The sequence below is a fragment of the Balearica regulorum genome, chromosome 7 (assembly GCF_011004875.1).
Source record: "Balearica regulorum gibbericeps isolate bBalReg1 chromosome 7, bBalReg1.pri, whole genome shotgun sequence".
NCBI lineage: Eukaryota > Metazoa > Chordata > Aves > Gruiformes > Gruidae > Balearica > Balearica regulorum.
The window spans coordinates 249,570-266,894 of record NC_046190.1 but is presented as its reverse complement, the minus strand read 5'-3'; the positions used below and the strand labels follow the sequence as shown (position 1 = coordinate 266,894).

The following is a 17,325-nucleotide window of genomic DNA, read 5'->3' as shown; positions in this document are numbered from 1 at the left end:
AAATATAAATAATTCCAGGATTTATAGGAGACACAATATATGTTTTCAAGGTGCCTCAGTTGGTGCGTAGTGCTTATTAGTTACATTGTAGGGATGAACTTTGTTTTATTTTGTTCTCCGTATAAGTACATTTCACTGTAATCCTTTACTTAAGGTAACTGATTCTTATTTACTTATTTTTCAGTGCAAGTGGTCCAGAAAAGGTTTCATTCGAACAAGATGGTGTATTACTGATTGGTAAGTTGCATCTTTAAGTTATTTCTGATGATGTGTACATTATGTATGTTTTTGTTAACAGCTATTTCAAAGACATTATTCATACGTATAGATTGGTCTATTCATAGAACAGATTGGTTCCAGACCAGCTTGTTTGCTTTATTATTTATTGAACACGTAATGCTCAGTAAGTTGTAATGATGCGTAACAAAATGTGATGTTAATATCCACGTGTATGTGCAATTAGCATGGGATAATTCAGGTCATAAGCAACCTCTCAATCAAGCATGATCAAAAAAGTTTGGTGTCTGTGACAGGAGTCACGGTGTGGAGCTACAGGCATCCCCCTGCTACTGCTCCCCATCGTGCCTGATACAGCCGAGGCTCTGCAGCATCTCACCTGGGTCAGATACCTGTGCCTGGGTGTGTGCAGCCCTCACCTCCGGAATTTCTGAGGAAAGAGATTATCTATGAACTCTCTTTAAGCCCGGTCCAGTTTCCACTGAAGTCAGTGGAAGGACCCAACCGTTAAGGAATGCAGCTTTTTAAAACCAGTTCCTACTATATTACTTTTATTGGAACAGAACCTTTTATTTGTCGTATTCGGGTCAGGACTTCCATTTTAAACCCAAGGCATGGTCCTGTTCTGTGTGAGGTTGCTTATCTTCACCCCGGAGTAGAACAAAGCAGCTGGCTGCCCAGCACTCAGTAGTGGGGGTTGACGGAGGGGCAGCAGGGCACAGGCAGCACACCTCTCATCTGTGCACTCATGGGCAGCTGAGGACACATCCCACCAAGCAAGACTTCTGAAGTTCAGTGTAACCTGGCTGTCGTGGAAGCAGAGAGAGTTCCTCATAAGATGTGCTGTGACTATCTACAGCAGTAGCAAACTTTTTTTTGCTCTTGGGATCATGCATCAGCCTAAAGCCTGGGGAGCTGAGGGGAGCAGACAACTATATGAAAATAGAAGTTGAACATCATTATGGTGTTACACGCTAGATCGCTGTCTTTGGAAAAAGCAGTGCCAACTAGTGCTGACAAGAGGTGTATCTCGTAACAGAAGCTATTTGCTACCTGTGTTTGAAAATGCTATCTTTAGTAGCAGTAGTAGTAATGGTAGTAGCTTATGTTGAGGGGAGCAGCTGATTGTGCAAAACACTATACCTGAGAGAGCTTGGAAATCTTCCTTGTCTTAACACAGGAAGAGCTCAAAAACCCGCAGATGGTTCAGATTTCTCTAGTCCTGCCTGGAAATCTGACCATACTTTTTTACCATTTAGTCATAATTTTGGCCTGTACTGCTTATTAATGTTATAGTCACCTAAATGTATGTGAAAGTTCAAGATTTTTCCCTTCCTCCTGTGGTTGTTTCACGTCTTAAAATTCTAAGTGTGATTTTAAAGTGATGAATGTTCACACAGGCTGACTTTTGAGTGCTGAACAGTCGTCTTGCTTGTTTGCATAAGCATGTTTCTTAGGCAACCAGTTTGTGAAAAATGAAAAAGCCACAGGTTTTCTCCTTTCACAGACCTTTGACCCAGAACTCAGGCAGACAGCTATGGCATAATGTGGGCTCTGGTTAATTTTTCCAGATCCGTATGACATGGCATGTGATTCCCCAGCAGCAGAGATCTGCAGAAGTGGGTATTTAGCACCAATTGCTAATCTGGCCTTTTCTCTTGTATCCTGACTTTTCCAGGTTCTGTCTCTCCTATCCTTTTGAATTTCCTCTTTGCAGAATAAAGAACTTGAATTTATTTTTAGGCCTTTCCAAGAAAAAAAGTGTTCTTCAGAGATAGATTTAAAGGAATGTTTTCTTGCAGGTTGACATTAAAAAAGGATAGTTCTTGGAAGGAGCAGTCTGTAGCTAGACGTTTTGATGACATAATACACTATGCTTATGTTTCCTAAGGGTATATTGGGAAGAGAGAGTGAGGAGGCTCACAGCTTTTTCTGATCTGTAATGAAATGAGCTATGGTGGTAATTCTGTGTCTGGAATAGTCTGTCATTATGATCCACGCGATCTAATAAGATCTCAAACGTTTCTAATGAGAATTTGAAGTTACTGTGAACAATTTCTGGAGAAGTGATATATTATGGAAAATACAGGGGATTAGAAAATACACCTAATTAGGTCTGTTCATGGTATGGTAAGTGTTTAAACCAAGTCTATGTGCATACGCCTATGAACAAAGTTCTGGCCATTTTCATAATCATGACTTTTGATCTATACATTTCTACATGCTTAATAGTTCAATAAAAATGTAGCCAGGAGACTTGTTGTTAGCATGTCTGTGTGATGCTCCTTGAAGGGAGCTATTAATTTTCCCTGCCCAGGAAAACATTGTTATAGAAAGTACCTCATGCCAAAACCAGAGGGCTTCCAAAACCCCCAAAAAATGACCTTAAAAGATTTCAGAGAACTGTCCTCTTTTTCATCCTCTATGATTCAGTGATCTGTCCCAGTTGAGTTCCTCTGTGAATCCAGATTTTCCCATCCATCATTCCCATCAGTGTGAACGAAGAATTTAAGGAATCTTGGGGCACTCAAGAGATGTCATTTTAAGAAAAAATGAAAGAAAACTATGGAACTACATGCATTTTTATTTTTTTTTTTAGTATCTTGAATATAAGGCGGGGGGAGGTATTTATTTCTATTCCAATAGTTCTTAGCATTATTGTATTAATAGGTGCAAGATAGTGTCCTGAATGCATTACAGTCTTAGATTCAGTTTACATATATAGTTTATATTTGGTAGAGAGGATGGTGTAGAGAATACATGTATAAAATGTAGGTATGGCACCACCCTGGGAACATTTGCAAGTATATCAGAGGTCAGAATCAGCAATCAAGATTGTTTTGATGTTTTAGAGAAAGTAGGATTGCAAGATTAAAGTCAGAGGAGTTCAAAGCATCGCACTTGAGAGGAGAATTCAAAAGCACAAATACAATATTGGGAATAACTGACTTGTTACCCATGCTGCCGAAAAGGATCAAGGGAGACGAAATTTAATATGGTTCATTATTGTCTTACTGAGATGTGTTAATAGATACATCATGTGAAGGAGGGAAGGTATGGTAATTATTTAATTGAGTGCTGCCAAGGCCTTTGCAGAAAGGGCAGAAGGAAGTCCTTTTCACTTGCAGGAGAACAACTAATAGGTGGAAAGTTTTAATTTAGGGACAGGGAAACTGTAGGTGGCAGGTCCTTCATTAGCAAGTTTTAAGAACAAGCAGTTTTAGGCAGATGGTAATGGATTATAGAGACCTTCACACAGGAGGTGAGCTCATGATGTGAGGTCTCTCCCTGCCCTACAGGGATTCTTTCTGTTCATCCTTCAGATGGACAGGAACGGACATCTCAAGCCATCATCTCCAGATCATGTTTTGTAGTTATGTACTAATTATGTATCTTAATACAAAGTAGGACTGCTTTATCATCACTGTGAGTTTATTCAGCAAGATACACTGTTCCCTGTAGCCTAAAAAACCCACCAGTATCTTTGGAAGAGGCCTTCATGCGGGCCGCTTGGTGACCTCTGTATCTTTATCATGCGTTCGCTGTTTTGACTGCCATGACCCGCTGTGTCCAGACCTGTTCCCTGACTCCATCACGATCTGGGGAGTCTCCCTGCGCACAGCTTGGGGGTTCTACTTTGTACCTCTCTCTGCCAAAGTCTGTTCCCACATTCTTGCTGGCAGGCTGCAAATTCCTTGCTGAACATGAGGTATGTTTGCCTTCTCTGTTGGTTTTTATGTCCCCGCTGAATTCTCAGCAGGAGATGTCTGTGCACAGGAGTAGTAATGCAAAGTCAGTATGGTTTAGCCCTTTGTTCAAATTCAAAATGCTTGGCTCCTATAAAGGGAAAAACTGGTTTTTTACATCTGAAATCCCAGTCGAGGTAATACAGCCAGATGATGGGATGGAGCTGTGGTTCACCTCACAAAGGGACCTGACAACTCGCTGAATGGACCTTTCATTAGCAGTAGGGCCAAGGGAGAGGGAAGACGCTGAGAGGACATGGATTTTTCTGGGAAATGGCGGCTTGAAATCCATAGACAGCTCTGGACTAGGCCCCAGTGGTGCTCGTCAGTGAAGCAGAGAAATGAAATCATTGCTTTGTCTAAAAGTATGTGTGTATTTAGCTTATCCTAAGGTGGAGAACGCGTGGGTTTGGAGTCCTTTGCAAAGTCACCTGTATACATCTGCAGCTGCTGTGGAAGACATGAGCTGCAAAAGGGGGTGTAGCCACAGAACAGTCAGTGCCTGGAAGAGCAGCGCTTGGCTGAGCAGCGCTGCTGTGGCCATCAGCGTTGTTCCAGGGGGTCCCAGACAGGAAAACCAAGAGCCCACGTGTCTGTGCAGGGGAGCTGACAGATCCTTTGTCCATGGAGTATGCCTGAGCTGCCAAGGACAGGAACAGTACTGAAGCATACTGGGACAGAGAGCTTGAAACGGGTCTACTATGACCACCCCATCCTGCCTAAAAATGTCAGCGAGGTTGGACTTTTATGAGCACTATGGCAGTTTAGTTTTGCCTCCATTCTTCCCATGACATATTTTCTCATTAAGTGCTGGCTACTTTCAGTTGGCTACAACCAAATTTTGTCAGCATGTTTTCTGAGTATGAGAATAAAGCATTTTAAGTAGCCTTATTTCTTATAACAATCCTCTAGGACAGACTTACCTCTATTCTGGTATGTAATTTCTGTTTCCTCATTCTTTAAATGAAGTTTAAAGAAATCTATTCGGTTATACCTAGGAAATTTTTTACCCTGGTCAGTCCAATGCTAGTGTAATAGTTATTATTAGTGTTCGTGGAACCTACCCAAAATGTATTTATTTAAACACTAACCAAAATTGTGTCCTCAAAGTGAAGTGCAGCAGCTCTTTTAGCACATGGCAGTATTATGCATGCAGGAGATAAGGGAGCACACCACTTCCTGCAGGTGCTGGAGGGACCTCCTTTCCAAAACATAACGTTGTCAGCCTAGCCCTTAAGTGTTCCTTTTGGAGCTTCATAGGAGACACCCTTCCTTCAGTCCCTCAGTGCAGTATGCAGGAATTCCTGCATCCACTGGTTGGTTTGAGGGTTTTTTGGGGTGGGGGTGGTGTGGCTGTGTTGCTAAATCTGTGTGAAAAGAGTATTCCAAGTTCTCTGGTTTCATTGTGACTCACTGTGTCCCATCACCAAAAGAGCTTAAGAGCAAGGCAATGAGAAGATAAGAGTTTTTTAAAATGCAGACCAGGTCTCTAGGACACAAAAAGCCACAAGCAGAGCAAATATAAAGCAGAATGCCAGCTTGACCGTAACAGCTGGATAGCTTTCTTTTTGCCATTCAGATGTGTCCTACGTGTCAGCGGTGGGAAACCAGAATTCAGGGAGACACCTTGCCTTCCAGAAGTGACACCTTGTGTGTGACTGACGTAGGTGACAATAGGAAATTCCTCTGTCTGGACTTGTTTATTACAGAAAATTCCTTCTATGTGAAGGTTTTCTGCCACAGTGAAAAGTGGGATCATGTGAAGTCATTTAAGGTACAAGAATGTAGTGGCATGCAGGTATTATGGTTAGAGATACCGTCACCAGCCAAAGTCAGCCAAGTGTTGTGCAGTCTCGTAGGAAATTCCAGTTCTTGTGTCAGGGAACTTATGCACTAACACTAAATATGATGTCATTATAAATAGCTGTCACAACAAATGGACAGGAAAATAGGGTGGCCATGTAGTGATCAGAGGAAGTCATGGAGCTGTTGGAGCGAGTCCAGAGGAGGCCACGGAGATGATGCGAGGGCTGGAGCACCTCTGCTATGGAGACAGGCTGAGAGAGTTGGGCTTGTTCAGCCTGGGGAAGAGAAGGCTGCGGGGAGACCTTAGAGCCCCTTCCAGTCCCTGAAGGGGCTCCAGGAAAGCTGGAGAGGGGCTGGTGCCAAGGGCAGGGAGTGACAGGCCAAGGGGAATGGCCTGAAGCTGCAGGAGGGGAGATGGAGATGGGATGGGAGGCAGAAATCCTTCCCTGTGAGGGTGCTGAGGCCCTGGCACAGGGTGCCCAGAGAAGCTGTGGCTGCCCCTGGCTCCCTGGCAGTGTTCAAGGCCAGGTTGGATGGGGCTTTGGGCAACCTGGGCTAGTGGAGGGTGTCCCTGTCCATGGCAGGGGTGGCACTGGATGGGCTGGGAGGTCCCTGCCCACCCAAACCAGGCTGGGGTTCTATAGTTTAGCTTTCATGCAGGGGTGCGAAAGAAGGTATTTCTGTTTCACAGGGGGTTGAAATTGGTTTCATTGATTACGAAGAAACTTCCAAAATATCCCTATTTCTCTTGTCCTCAACCAAACCAAAATCCATAGCTTTTCCATAGAAGCAATATGACTGTTTTCAGAAATCTCTTCTGTCAGTCTTTGGCCATCCCACAAGGCAGACATTGGGCACTTAACAGCAGTCCTCGATCCTTCATGTCCCTCCTGGAGGACAGAGCTTCCAAAGCCGAGACAGCATTTACCCCTTGGGGTTATTTCCTTCTAGAGCGCACTACCAGTAATTGGCAGGGGATGCCAATGTGATGGGCTTTGGCTGGGCCAGCCCGCAGCCAGGTGAAGGGACCGCTGTCTGACAGCCTGCCTCGCTGCGAAGTAGGTAAGGATGAGTTAATACTCCTGTCTTTCAGGTTAGGAAGCAAAGCTGTGAAATTTTACTGATTTTACTGATTTTCTGAGGCTAGCTCCTCATCCAAGTCCTCTGAGGAGCGGCTGAGGGAACTGGGGGTGTTGAGCCTGGAGAAGAGGAGGCTGAGGGGAGACCCGATGGCTCTCTACAACTCCCTGAAAAGAGGGTGTAGCCAGGTGGGGGTCGGTCTCTTCTCCCAAGGAACAAGCGACAGGACAAGAGGAAACGGCCTCAAGTTGTGTCAGGGGAGGTTTATACTGGAGATGAGGAAACGTGTCTTCACCCAAAGGGTTGTCAGTCCCTGGAACAGGCTGCCCAGGGCAGTGGTGGAGTCCCCATCCCTGGAGGGATTTAACAGCCGTGTAGATGTGGTGCTTGGGGACATGGCTTAGTGGGGGGCTTGGCAGTGCTGGGGTAACGGTTGGACTTGGGGATCTCAAAGGGCTTTTCCAACCTAAATGATTCAATGATTCTGTGATCCTGCAGGCACAGTCAGAGTTGAACAGCCTGTGTCCTCTTCCCAACTGGAAGTGATGTGCTGATTGACCACTATTATCTTGGCGTTCTCCATGCAGGGACAGATAAGGAGTTGCAGCGATGTGATTTAGCCTTTAATGCAGTAAAATTCTCCTGTCAATAGCTTTTAATTTTGTTTATTGCAAAGTCACAGTTCTACTAGGTATTTGGCCACAGTTTTATAAACTTGAAGTTGTTTGTTTACACATTCAATTTTGTTTTAAAAATATTTTAGTGAGACAGTACTACTTGATTTCTATGAATTGTAACTGACAAAGAGCTTTTCATTTTCATATTATGCATATTTTAAGCAAAAGCCTAGATGCAGTCTTACCCGTGGATGAATTGTCAAAAGTTTGATGATAGTATTTGACGATTTTCTGATGGTCATAGTCTACTTTGCACAGTCTGTGTGAGTAAATATTAAGGTAATGTGACAGTATACATTAAGTGTTACTATGTTGAATGCTTTGCTGATGCAACAAATGTTTTTTTCTTTTATCCTGAATCTTTTTTTTTTTTTTCCTTTTTTGTCATAGTGCCTTTGACTTGGTAAACATTCATCTTTTCCATGATGCTTCCAATTTAATTGCTTGGGAAACAAGCCCATCGGTTTACTCAGGAATACGGCATAAGGCTCTTGGCTATGTACTTGATAGGTATGTATTAGCCTTTACTAGCCTCTCTCAATCTTCTCTGTTCATAAGCAGCGTATAAAAGACGTTTCAAAGACGATGCCAATTACAGATCGGTTTATGAGATTTACTCTTTTAAGCTAAATTACCGAGATTGGAGAATCTCTCAGAAGTCACCAGAACTTGCAGAGTAGAAAGCAGGTATATTTTGTAAATGTGTGTGTTAGATCAGCTTCTTTTTAGTCTGTGTGGAGTCTAATAAAACTGCCATTCAAGTATGTTTTCAGTTACAGAATAAATAATTCTGGTTGGAAGGGACCTCTGGGAGTCTCTTGTTCATCCTCCTCCTTAGAGCAGGGCTGACTTCAGCATCAGATCACGTTGTTCAAGGCTTACCCAGCTGATCTTTGAAAAGCTCCATGCACAGTGATTCTCAGCTTCTCTGGGCCACCCATCGCTGTGTTTGACTACCTGTGTCGTGAAACTTTTTCTCCCTAATATCCCGCCAGAATTTCCCTCACAGCAGTCCATTGCCCCTCATCTTTTACTGGGCATTGCTGAGAAGAGTCTGGCTCTGTCTTTTCTGGAACTACCAAATAGATACAGCCAGCAACAAAATCCTCCCCTAGCCATCTTTTCTGTAAACTGAACAACTGCAGCTCTTTCCGCCTCTCCTCTTAAGTCATGAGCTCCAACCCCCTCAACATTAAACCCTGCCATGTTTTAATCTCAATACTAGCCGAATGCAGTAGGCAGCCAACCTTTTTCAAGCAGCAACACAGCATTTGTGTGCAGTCATCACTGTTATTAATAACATCATGGTTTATAATGCTGTTAGAGAGTTGGTTCATCTGATAGGTGGTACAATACAGAGGGTAGTCCCAAAAACACCCAAAAATTTGCAGCTGCCCTAATTAGCAGTTATAAAGTCAGAAAAAAAAGACAACTTTTTCTTGAGTAAGAAAAAAAATATTTCTGCATGGGCGCACATGTATTGGCAAAGTAAGTAGATATTTCTCTTACGAGGTACTGCTGACTTCATGTTTGCCTGAGAAATAGAACTTTAAAGTGTCTCTTCAAAGCAGCCGTGGCATACACAGCGATCTATGGCATGAGATGGTGCTTAAAATGAACTGCTTAGGATGGAAAAAATAAAAGCAGAGATGAGGGGAGGAGAGCAAGCGCCTGGGGCTCATGGGGAGTTGCTCGACACGACATGGTCAGGGGGCTGAGGGGAAGGATGGGCTCCATGCGTCTCTTCTTTCTGGTAGTTGCTTGCAGCCTGCCCTGTGGATGGCAAATGCAGCGAGAAATTCACAGACGAGTAACTGCTGACTCTTGTAACTCTCTCTGGCAGCAACCTAGAAGTTAAAGACACTCCTGAACCAAATTAAGTAATGCGTTGAAAAATATCTTTGCGTATGCAGTGTTGTCATTTTTCCCTACATAGATTTTCACTGAAAAAGGATCTGAAGGTCAAATGGAGTATAAATGCCTCTTTAATCACATTCTATCCAAAGTTTTATTACTTTCTGTAAGTTTTATCTTATTTAAAGGCAGGCAGGTATTTTAGCCAGAGACTGCTTTTCCCACTATGTATAAAGAAGTGCTTTTCCTGTGCACCCCAGCAGAGGGCTAAGTAGGAATTTCTCCAAAATAGGCATTTATTTTCACTTTTGGGGGTGATGCAAGGATGAAGAGGAAAAATCCAGTACGTCTTTTCTTGTATCACTTGTAAAACCTGTTCAAATCATCAGAAAACACTGGAGGCACTTGGAAGGTTTGCAAATAGGTGGCATGCAGTGGTTTATTAAAGATCCCTTCTTTAGGGGACAGAGACGCAGTAAGATCAGGATCTGCTCTCAGTGCAGTTTGAGGCAGATTTTTGAGTTCTGTTACACAGAGCAGTGTGGGAAAGGCCTATGTTTATTTCATTTTTTCTTGGTTCTGTTGGTCCCCTCTCCTTTTCTTCTGCTTTGCATGAGGGAACTTTAGCAAACCTGTGTAAACCTTTTGCATTATTTATTGCATGCTTGTTTACAGCATACAGTGTGCTTCATTAGCTAATTTTGGCTTTGGACCTCCCACGATGCCCTGGCAAGGGTAAGGTAATAAGACTGTAGTATTAGTGTCAGCCGCGGGTCAGAGATGTCACGATGGTATATCATTAAATTGTGACACTGCCAAAAACTGCCCCAACTCCCCTGTCCTTAGAAAAGAAAACCTTCGATTTTAGGTTGCACACTACCACTGTGAGCTTGCATTCAGATGAATTGTTCATTTTGAGAGAGCAGCCAGCCGCAGATCCGGACCTCCACAGTGAAATGATGGGCTGACTCGCACAAAGGGGGAGTTCTGTAAGAGCAGTGAATAATGGGAAACCCCTTTCATCGGCAGTGCTAACCTTTTGGCAGCCACCAGCAAACTCTATTCTGATCTGCTGATTGGGGAGGACAATACACTGAAGCTCACTTTGAATGAATGCTACCACCAACAGTGTCCCCATTCAGAGGGTTTTGGGAACCATCTTTGACCATTGTCTGCCATTGCTCCTTCAGACAGTAGGAAAAGGGAAAGTGAGAGCGGCTATAGGGGGGAAAGTACTTCTTTTCTTGGCTTTAATCTCTCTTTAAAGCTTCATAGATCTACATTTCCAGCTGAGCTACTGGAACTATGCAGTGTCAGATAAATACAGAAGAGAGAGGTTTCAAGCTGAGCTTTCAAATCCCCTTATCTGCATGAACTAATAATGCAGATTTAGTGCTGTTAAAAACAGAGACTGATAAGTCTTTTCCTTTAAAGCCTTTAAACTGCTAAAGAGCATTTAACAGCAATGCAGTTCAAACCCAGTGAACAATACTGAGAAGGAAAACAGTTTAATGAGCTAAACCTTCACTGAATGAAACAGAAACACCTTCTCACAGTTGATTTAGGTCACTGTGGGAGTAAGTGAAAGCGCAGTTCTGTTCACCCTGCATCTTCATAAACGTGAATTAAGTACAGCCTTTTCATGTACGGTAAAAGCTATCACAGGAGTTTGAAATACAAAGAAGAAAAGAGTTTGCAAATAAAGCTCAAGTGAATTAGTTTAACTGTTAAAATCGTCGGGGAAGGTAGTTTCCCCAAAATTGTTTTAACTGCAAGGTTTTAACACATAGGCAGGAAGCTTTGCAACATCTCTAAATTACTGAGAAGGGGAGAGATTGAGGGGAAAAAACAAAGGAAAAAGTGTCAAGTGAATGATTTCAAGTTGCCGCTAAAAGTTTTCTCCTGAGGGAATCTATTAAAAATCATAACAACATGTTTTGGGAGTAGAAAGGTTTAATCTTACAATGGTGTTCTGAAGTGATTTGGCTTTAATAATGTTAAAAATGAATTATATAGCAAGAGGAATGCTTTTAAAGACAACTAGCTGGTATGTGCTGAGCCAGATGGTTTTTAGCATTTGCCATTTAGCAAATGTGAAGAAAATGTGGTGTTAGACAGACTCCTTAAAGACTAGGAGAGTTGGAATTACACTAGTGTTAAGCAAATATTTACTTGTATATTTACAAATACATATACAGTGTGTATGTAGAAAATTGGCAGTGTGTAATGAGTCTTTGTCAACCCTAATGTAAACCCACACGAAATTCCCAGAAGTCAATTACGTTCTTCCAGATAGACACAGATACAGTTAAAACTGAATTTGCTTTATAAATGAGAATAAGAACACCTGCTTTATATTTTTGGGGGCTAAAAAAAATCTTCCAGGCCCATTTTGGATAATTCCCATGTACAACTAGCCCTATTTGCATAATACTTGCATTTTTGTGTTTTCTAAAGTTGGAGGGTTTAAGATATACATGAGAGTAAGAAAGGAAGTGTCGTTTACATTTTAATTCAGTCTTTCATACATCTGCTGTAATTAATGTTTGTGCATATGTCATATTAATTAATTGGCATATTAGTCATGTCCTTTAGACACTTGCTGGGAGAAAAGTGTCTACTAAATGTAATAGCCTGGCTAGGGAAAGAGTAGAAGGTGTAGGATGGGGTCCTTTAAAAGTATTAGAAGAGTTTGCGAGGGGCAGGGATGTGAGATGTTAGCCTGATACTGTGGTTCTTGGTGTGCCAGCCTTTTAAACTTCCTGAAATTATCTAGAGCATTCAGATCCATAAAATGAATGTGTTTTTTTTTTAAAAGAAAGTGACAGTGCTCTTCTGTTTTCCTATTGAAATGTTCCCTGGCCTAGTTCAACAGAAACATTTTTACATTACAACTGTGAAATCTTGGCATAAAGCTCCCCTTTGTGCCCTTCATTATTTTCTCACAAATATAGTCCATTGTCACATAGCTGAAGTTAATTTGATCAACATTGGGACATTTAACTTTTATGTCCGGTCAAAGGAGCTGTTTCATGCTCATTTTGGGTATTCAAAAGAAATGATTGCCAGAAAAATAATGTTACTATTAACAATTCAGAGCAATTAGTTTCCCAGGGAGAGGCGATGTGATGCACCGGCTCCACACAACTATTCTTTGTCATTTTATGGATGCTCATCAGTCAACTGTCACATCTTCTCAAAGACCCCTCCAATCTAAATGTTTCTCTTTGGGCTTTTCCCAGAACTAGCAGCTGAATGAGCAAAAGAAAAGCCACTTAGTTTCTAGGCAAAGGAAAACTTCGCTCTAAAGATCTGGGTCATTTAAGAAGATCCTAGGAGTAGCTCGCTTTGGGGGGGGAGGTGGGGGGTTTTTTATTTTATTTATTTTTTGCAACAGTGATTTTAACATCAAGTGAAAACTCTGTGTAATCATGTGCCTTCAAACGTTGAGTGAAATTTCTGTGTATTCAGATAGAATGCACTCCCAGGGCAAATAAACCTTCCATCCAAATGTCTTCTAACAAAGGTTTAAAACCCTAGATCACATTCAAAAAGACAGCTTTTCATTAAACACCCTGCGGCTCATCTCATTAATATTCAGTCATCCCCCCCTTTAAACTAAGGTTAAGTGCTCTCAAAATTAGCATGTTTGTATAATATGCTCTTTAAAGAGTAAATCCAGCAAAATTGTCTTGTTACTTTCAACCTGTCAAATACAGTCAAAGACACTTTTTCCTGGCTTCTCATTTTTCTGCTGGCTCGAGCTTTTGCCTGTTTGATGCAGCTGTCAAAAATTTAACTCGTACGTCCTTCCTGTTCACACAAACACATTTTGAATTTTATTTAGGTTATGTTTTTAGCAGAAAAATGATTTTGTACTGGTATGCATTGTAATGGAAAATATACATGATTATCATTTTAAGAACAGAATAAATACATTTCCATAATAAGTGAATGATGACTTCTGATAGTCCTAGTCAGTAATTTTGCCCTTACTGTTATTTTCAACATTTGAGGCTCGCTCTTTGGTTGGTTGGTTTTGGCATCAATTAATAACTGAACAGGTTATTAATAAATTTGCAGCAGTTATTATTCAAATTGTAAATTAAAGATCTGGGGTTTCTCTCACGACAAAAAGAAATCTGTATAAATGATAGCAGATTTGGAAGCAAAGATGTGATTGGAGAATCAGCAATCCAAAATTCAGAACTTTAAGAACTTGCAGGTGTCACCCAGAAAGGTGTCACTTAAGAAGGAACAGTGTGGATACACTAAGTCGCTCTTCGCTTTGCCTAACGCGAGTAGAATTGTGGCTCTTTCAGAAGAAATGCTGCACATAACAGCTCTGAGGTTTCCCGGAGGGGACTTCGGCAGTTGTTCTCACAAAAACAAGCTGGCTGTCCTGTGGCGTGGATCTCAGCAAGGGATGGCGAGTCTGCTTGTGAGCTGGGGCCGCCTTTGGTGGCACCCCAAGCCTCCGCCTCCTCTTTCACAAGGGCTTTACTCCTTTTTACCTGTTTTCCAGTAATAGGTTCTCCTGGAGCTGCCTCAGCTGGCTGCCGTGTCTTTCTAGTAGAATATAACTGATGTAACTACGGCTAGATTGGATCTGTTGTAAAATAATACCACTCCCAGGAGAATTTGTGTAATTAAACACAGACAATTGAAGAAAAGAGAGAATGCCTCTTAAAAAAGAAATGGCTGCAGATAACTTGTTGCCTGCTTGATTTTGCTCTGAAAGTGGCTTTATATGAGAATGTGCAGAGTGCTTCCAATTCTCATTGAGTTATATTTCTCTTTTTACTGTAATTTGTTCCTTAGAGAGTCTGGAGCTAGATAAAGAGCAGTCATTAGTGTCTAGCTAAAGGTGACACTCACATCAGCATTCATTGTGGTTTGTGTCTTTTGAAATGTTCTATCATATAGCCATATAATCTTCCAGGATAGCTATGATTCAATTAGGAAGAATCTATATGGGCTGTTGATCCAATTTTTATTCATTTGCAGAGAAATGAAAACAAATTGCTATTGTGATTTTATTTACAATGCTTGCTGTAAGATCATGCTATGAGCTGATAGTTATAAAACGGAGAAATGGTTGAAAGAGCTCCGTTCTGCTTCCGTTTGAGTCTATGGGCACTGAGTGAATAACCATCTTTCAACATTTTTATTCCCCTAGGAAGGTAGGATCTCTCTGTGAGAAGGTGGTTGTCTTTGAGTCTTGTATTCTGTGTCCTGGAAAGAAACAGATTCTCCCTAACAGGTGAACAACCAGATGCAAGTTACAGCATTTTTAGCCGCTTGTCTGTCTGTACAAGTGCCGAAGTAGTTGTGGACGGACTTGGCAGACGTTCTTCCTGGACTGGCAGGTGAATAGCTGTAACTGCCTCACCTTTTATGAAAGCGTCTTTCTCTTTCTTCTGTCAGTGTACAGTTTAAGATGCAGCTAATATGATTCAGTTTCTCACTCCAACAAGGAAAATGGTCCTGCTGTCTCTATATCCACTATGTCTTTGTTCAAACCTAACACTGACAGCTCTGATTTTTTTAATCGGTGTGCTCTTTGGAAAGAGAGGGGTTTTCCCTTCTCTTTAGCACTTCAAATGTTTCTGTCACGTCTCCCCTGGTTTGTTTCCTCGCTTAGCTCAGTAGTCCACTGCAGTGCGATTTTCAAAGGGATAAATGCCCAAACTAACAATTAAGTATGTAAAATTTGTGGCTAGTTAGCTTTTCTCAACGTCACGCACTTTTTAATCGTTTGCAAGTGAAGTCTTTCTGTGTTTCTGGTAGTTTGCATTACCTTTTCCTAGATGCGGTTGTTTTTAATTTGCGGTCCCTCTCAGCCCAGCTGTTTCCCCAGGCACGCTGATGGAAGCCGGTGGGTTTCTGTCGCCAGCAGCTGGCCATGGGGCAATGTGGCCAGTGTCCTGTCACGTTCCGCTGACCCCTTGCCCACGCGGCCATCCACAGAGGTCGGACTGGGAAAGACGTTTGTTGCAAGCCTGGCGTGATACAAATCTGGCAAGGTTTCTTAACCATCCTGCCACTGTTCCACTGATGAACTGCGCAGGACGTACAGCACCTCTGTTCTGAATTTTTCCTAGATTTGTCTCAAAAAATACTTTTCCCAGCCTTAATGAGTTCATGGATCAGTATCCCATTGCCACATATCCTGGTTATTTTCTGGCGTGCTGTTGGCACTTCTAGCACTAAATGAACGCAGGATTTTTGCTTTGCTCCACCACATCCAGGCCCTGCAGAACAGCAAGCAAGAATTGCAGCGTCTCAGTCTTCACGCAGATACAGTGGTTATCTGCTGCCTGCTCATGACCAAGCGTTACCAACACTGAGGAGTTCCAGAAGTTATGTGGGAGAATTTTAATCTGCCATGATAAAGGAAGATACAAAAAGATGTGCAATTTCTCTAGTTTCTTCTTGTTGTTTTGTCTTACATCAGATGAAGAGCAGAAAAATTTCTTTGTAACATAACACCAGTGCTGTAGCATTGTATTCTCCTGTAGCAAAATTGACAAGTACTTACATCATTATACATGGCTGCTATTTCATTAGGCAAATGTCAGTGTCAGGTAAGATCATGGTTTTGTCAATATAATGAAAATACCAGTCAAGTGAGGAAAAAGTCACAATTTTCCAGCTCTAAAAATTGATTTTCATTGCTCTTCTTGTAATCCTTTCTTTGGATTAAGTATTTATTATTGATGTGGTCTTTCTTTTAATCTTAATAGCTGCTGACATTGTAATTAATTAAAAAATACAACATTTTTGCCCAAATGGCACTATATTGAAATTAAAAGTGGACATCACATATTAGTTAAACAGCCCTGGCAAATGTCTTGAGTGCTAAGGTGATTGCCTGAGCTTCTTGACAATTCCCTTCATCTTCCTGTATGCTGCTTGACCTTTTGAGATGTTTTGGTGTTATTAATAGGTTTTAGCTATTATATCAGAAAGAACAGGGCACGAAAATATGATAAACTTTATCTTTTTAATGACAATGCTACGACACTTTAGGCATGCCAATGAAGGCACTTACATCGCATCTTTTGAGGCACACTTAGACAGTCACCAGGTAACTTTTATTCAGAATTAATGGGGGGGCGGTTTCTGGAATTTGTCTCTAAATGTGTATTGGAGATTGCAAAGTGGTGTGAGCTGAGCACTGACTGTGCTGCGGAAGAAGAGATGACAAGGTCCTGTCTTTCAGAGCTTTCTCCAGCTGGAGGTGGATCCCCCACGGACCAGTTCTTGAGGTGCAGGTGTGCAAGCTAATCTCTTCGACTAAAACTCATAAGAGAAAAAGTAATGAGGATAGGAACAGCAGAAATCTGAAAGGACACACAGCAATCCTGCGTCTAGTTATGTATAAGCCAAGACCTAACGTTTCCATTCTTCTTGATCTTCTTGATCTTCTTAACATGGCTGGGGTGGAGGACAGGTTTCACTGTCGTCGTTCCTTGACTTTCCACCAGAAGTCACTGCAGGAGTTGTTATTACCTCTGGCGTTACAGATCTATGGAAAAGAAAGTGTGTATAACCTTCTTATCCATAGGTCACCTGCTACCTCCATGCTAGCTCTTGGCTCCCGCGATGGGACAGTCAAGTCACTTTCTGCCTTTCTTTTTCTTTAACCCCTTTCTAAACATTCCTCTGTGGGGTAAGATCCTCTCTTGTCAAGAAAGCGTCAGTTGAGCATGCCCTTTGCAAAGCGTAGCCGTGACGTACGAGGCTGCTGCCTGCAGAGCTGGCTGCGGGATGCTACGGGGCTGTGGGATGCGCGTGGGGCTGCAGGATGCTATGGGGCTGCAGGATGCTATGGGGCTGCAGGATGCTATGGGGCTGCGGGATGCGCGTGGAGCTGCAGGATGCTATGGGGCTGCAGGATGCTATGGGGCTGCGGGATGCGC

General features: G+C 42.1%; 1 protein-coding gene across 3 annotated transcripts in view; it reads left to right on the top strand.

Annotated features, from left to right (window-relative positions):
- The window catches only part of INPP5A (inositol polyphosphate-5-phosphatase A), a 255,586-nt gene that overhangs the window by 153,266 nt on the left and 84,995 nt on the right, over positions 1-17,325 (top strand). For all 3 annotated transcript variants that reach the window (XM_075757562.1, XM_075757561.1, XM_075757560.1), the window contains exons 7-8: positions 185-237; positions 7,937-8,056. In XM_075757562.1, coding sequence (XP_075613677.1) covers positions 185-237; positions 7,937-8,056 — 173 coding nt within the window. The remainder of the gene's footprint in view (positions 1-184; positions 238-7,936; positions 8,057-17,325) is intronic.